Consider the following 4,663-nt stretch of genomic DNA (forward strand, 5'->3'; position numbering starts at 1 on the left):
TCCTGGTACTCACATAAAAAAGAGTAACTCACTAAAAAACTAATGTTTACCCCTGGGCTAACACCAGACTATCCCAACACACAGAGTCCACCAAAGCAACAACCAGACTGGATGAAGGTGTACATCTGTTGTTATTGTTGTCTTTATTGAACCCCCCCTCGGGATGAAGAGAGTGCCCATCTAATCCCTCTCCTTTTCTGCAGGGGGGCGATCTGTTTGATGCCATCACGTCGTCGGCTAAGTACACGGAGCGGGACGCCAGCGGCATGGTGTACAACCTGGCTGGGGCCCTCAAGTACCTGCACGGCATGAGCATAGTGCACCGGGACGTGAAGCCAGAGAACCTGCTGGTTAGCACTACAACGCACACACACACGCACGCAGGCACACACACGCACGCAGGCACGCACACACACACACATGGCTGCTGACTTACTGCACCTATGCACAAACACGCAATCAATAAATGTTCACACACTCACTCAATAAATGTCTCTACACACACCCACACTCACACACTAACACACACACACACACACACAAAGATGCAGCACAGTAAGTAATTAACGTGTGTGTGTGTGTGTGTGTGTGTGTGTGTGTGTGTGTGTGTGTGTGTGTCCTCCAGGTGTTTGAGTACCCGGACGGCACCAAGTCCCTGAAGCTGGGGGACTTTGGTCTGGCCACGGTGGTGGAGGGGCCCCTCTACACCGTGTGTGGAACCCCTACCTACGTAGCCCCCGAGATCATCTCAGAGACCGGGTACCACGGGTTTAATCAGCAATAAGACGAAGACGATCAATATCATGATCAATACGTCTATTTAATGACACTTGGTGGACTGTATTGAGCCTGCTTATCTTGAGATCAAACAGAATCATTTTTAAGTGTCAATTAGTAAATCATAGTATAGTAGTAATCGTATCATTTTTTATCTATAGTGGTCTATTAGATACGCTAGTTGGATAGGAAATTAGACACTATTTATAAAGCATTGGATTTACCTTAAAATAATTGCATTGATTGCTTTGTTTAAAACGTGTTTTGATAAGGGTTTCTGGCAAATTGTATTAGACTGTATATTATAGTTATCCACTTTGACACTTTGTCGTCCCTCCCATCCCTCTCCCCCCCATCCCTCTCCCCAGGTACGGGCTGAAGGTGGATGCCTGGGCGGCCGGAGTCATCACCTACATCCTGCTGTGTGGCCTTCCCTCCCTTCAGAAGGTGATCATCACCGCTTCACAACTACATCTGCCCCGTCCCCACCCCACCTTCCCCGTCCCCACCTGCCCTGTCTCCACCACACCTGCCCCTGTCTCCACCTGCCCCGTCACCACCACACCTGCCCCATCTCCACCTGCCCTGTCCCCACCTGCCCCGTCCCCACCACACCTGCCCCGTCACCACCACACCTGCCCTGTCTCCACCACACCTGCCCCGTCCCCACCACACCTGCCCTGTCTCCACCACACCTGCCCTGTCTCCACCACACCTGCCCCCGTCTCCACCACACCTGCCCTGTCTCCACCACACCTGCCCTGTCACCCCGTCACCCGTCACTCTAACCCTAGCCGCAGACCAACATTTCTGTTGCCTCCCTGTTCCATATTCATCAATATTCCACACTCATCAATACATATTCATGAGATGCAAAATGTGGGTTGTGGCGGGACATGGGTGTCTGTACCGTGCTCATTATCATATGCATGATCCTGCTGGGTATTAATGCAGGATCATGCACACGATGATGGTGGCTGGTGATGAAGAGGGGGCCGACACAGAGGTGTGATACAATACTGCCATGGAACATGAGTTCACCGTCGGAACTTAAACCTGTTAATCTTAACATGATTTCATAACAAGATCATAAACTATACTCATTGTGGCTGAATAACAACAGTTTGAGCAGCTCTTGAATGTTTCACTTAAAGAATGCATGCAACATACTGTATTTTGTATATATATATATATATATATATATGATGTTGGTGGTGTCTCTGTGCCTCAGTGAGAGCAACCACCAGGAGGATCTGTTTGAGCAGATCCTGGAGGGCCGGCTGGAGTACCCCAGCCCCTACTGGGACCTCATCAGCCACTCAGTCAAGGTCAGGACCACTGACACTCACATACATACACACCACACACACACACACACACACATACATACATACATACAGACACATACACACGTACACACACACACAGACACACGTACACACGTACGTACACACACACACACACACACACACACACACACCTCCAAGCACTGGGTCTAAGCTGTAATCATTGTCTCATTGACAGCCTCTAGTTACCATCGCTGGACCAAACCGCTGTTTAGCAGTCTGGGTGCTGACACAAGGGCACTTATACAGCACTTATACTGTATATATATATATATATATATATATATATATATATATATAAATAACCTTGCCCTTGTCAGTATTCGGGCTGTACTTGGGCAATGTAAAGATGTCCATAAGCCATAACGCCTGGGACTCAATGTGACTGACTTGTGCAGTGTGACAGACGTCTGGCCTATCATGTGTGTGCGTGTGTGTGTGTGTGTGTGCGCGTGCGGGGGGGGGTTCAAACTCAACGCTGTGTCCCTCCTCAGGAGCTGATTGCCCATCTGCTGCGGGTGGACCCAGAGGAGCGCTACTCTGCTCAGGACGTCCTGTCCCACCCCTGGATCACCGCCAACTACGGCACCCAGCCTGTGAGCGATACTGCATGATGATTGGTCTGAGCCTCACAGGTCGGGGTGGGGCTGGATGGTTTCAGTGTGATGGGTGTTTAGACGTGCAGTCGATAGCACTAAGCTGGAGGTATCCTTGAGCAAGATGACTACTCCCTGCTCCTTAGCGATGCTCTCTGAGTTCACTGCAGGCGTCGTCCTTGATAATGGAGGGGAGTTTGTCCTTCAGGGGCCTCAGGGTGAGGAGGTGTTGTGGAATGTGGGGCCCGTGAAGTCCTTTGAGACTGTAACCTGGAGAAAGGGCTATACAAATACAATTAATATGACTAATTCATTCATTCATTTTTTGAAAGTCAAAACCACTTTGGAGGTGTAAATTACTAGTAATAGCTTTATTGTGTGTGTGTGTGTGTGTGTGTGTGTGTGTGTGTGTGTTGTGCGTGTGTGTGTGTTGTGCGTGTCCAGGAAGCACACAGCCCTAGAGAACAACATGAAGGTGGAGGTGTCAGGTAAACTGAAGACGCATTTCAACACGGCGCCAAAGAACAACAACACCACCGCAGGTGTGTCCGTCATCATGGTGAGCAACATCGCCATGGTAACGCCATCCCTGTGGTCATCGATAGGATAAAACACTGTCCTCTACCGGCTTCCTTCGTTTGCATGTTCATAAACAAACTGCCCTTGGCCCTTTCTCAACATAATCTCCTCGCTGTCAGCAGATCAGCAGCATGTACAGCAGGGACTTGTCAAATCCCAAAACAATATTTGAATGCCAACATTTTGTTACTCGGCGGAAAGAAATTATATTTCAAGCTCCTTTAAACAAAAATGATTATGATTGTTGCCATTTTCCCCTAAAGCCACCCATCATTTCATATTGTAGTAACTGTGGGTTTCTACTCCTGAGGTTCCAGTGGTGGCGTGTCTGGATGTTTGAGTGGAAATGGAGGAATGGGTTATGACATGTTCAGTGGGAATCTTTCTTAATCAGGCCTTTTCCAAACCTCCCCAAAACAGGGACCTTTGACCTCACAGAGATCAGCCTGCTTGACCGGCCTGTTGGTTACGTTCAGTCTCTGGCTCTCTCGTCTGTATCTACCTGCGACTCTTTTGACCCCCTGGCCACACCCAGCAGCCAGGCTCGCTTGTCTTTCATGTTCCATATTGAACCCAAACTCAAGCTATTCTGAAGGAAGACTTCAGAGGAAGATCAATTTTTGGGATTACGTTGTTAATCCCCCCCCAGCCAACCAATGCCGATTACACAGAAAGTATCCATGAGAGTGTATGGAAGCAATGTCATCGTAGAGCTGTGACAATAAAAACGGACCACGGTTAGAGTGGATATCCCATTGGAATTGGGTTTGATTTCATACGGAGAAGCCTCATTCTGATGTCAATTTATTTGACAGTTTGAGGTGTAAGAGGAGGGGAGGGGAGGGGTGGGGGGGCGTGGTTTTTTATGGGCTTGGGTCCTCCCCCATTATCCTCCCCCAAACCCCCTCTGGCCGGCCAGGACCACAGGGGACACCCGGAGCAGAGTGCCGGGTACACACTTCATACCTCCCATCCCCCCCCCTCTCTCTCTCCTCTCTTCTTCATCCTCCCTGCATCTCACAAGCTTCTCTCTCTGTCGGTCTCTCTCTCTCTCTCTCTCTCTCTCTCTCTCTCTCTCTCTCTCTCTCTCTCTCTCTCTCGCAGCCTCTGAAAGGATTGATCTTCTCTCCCTAATGAACTGCTGTGGACCATTAATCTTTTTATTATGCTGCAGTGGATCTCACACAGAGATGACAGGATTCTTCTTCTATCTTCACTCATTCATCCATTATTTTTAATAAATTGGTCATAAACATGTCTGCAGAGAATTCTCCTGCAAGTTACTCGATATGCCTCTGGCAAAGAGAACTTAAGTCATGTTTGAGTTTCATGTTATGTACAGTGTATCTGGTACATAAACCACTT

At 48.6% G+C, this 4,663-nt stretch overlaps 1 protein-coding gene across 1 annotated transcript in view; it reads left to right on the forward strand.

The window, feature by feature from the left end:
- Positions 1-4,029, forward strand: part of dclk2a (doublecortin-like kinase 2a) — a 32,348-nt gene extending 28,319 nt beyond the window's left edge. The window contains 7 exon segments of the mRNA XM_084465211.1: positions 204-350; positions 626-759; positions 1,146-1,206; positions 1,208-1,224; positions 2,009-2,105; positions 2,618-2,720; positions 3,166-4,029. Of these exon segments, the coding sequence (XP_084321337.1) occupies positions 204-350; positions 626-759; positions 1,146-1,206; positions 1,208-1,224; positions 2,009-2,105; positions 2,618-2,720; positions 3,166-3,329 (723 nt within the window). The 3' untranslated portion in view covers positions 3,330-4,029.
- The last annotated feature ends 634 nt before the right edge of the window (positions 4,030-4,663 follow it).

This window comes from Micromesistius poutassou (genome assembly GCF_964030765.1).
Source record: "Micromesistius poutassou genome assembly, chromosome: 3".
NCBI lineage: Eukaryota > Metazoa > Chordata > Actinopteri > Gadiformes > Gadidae > Micromesistius > Micromesistius poutassou.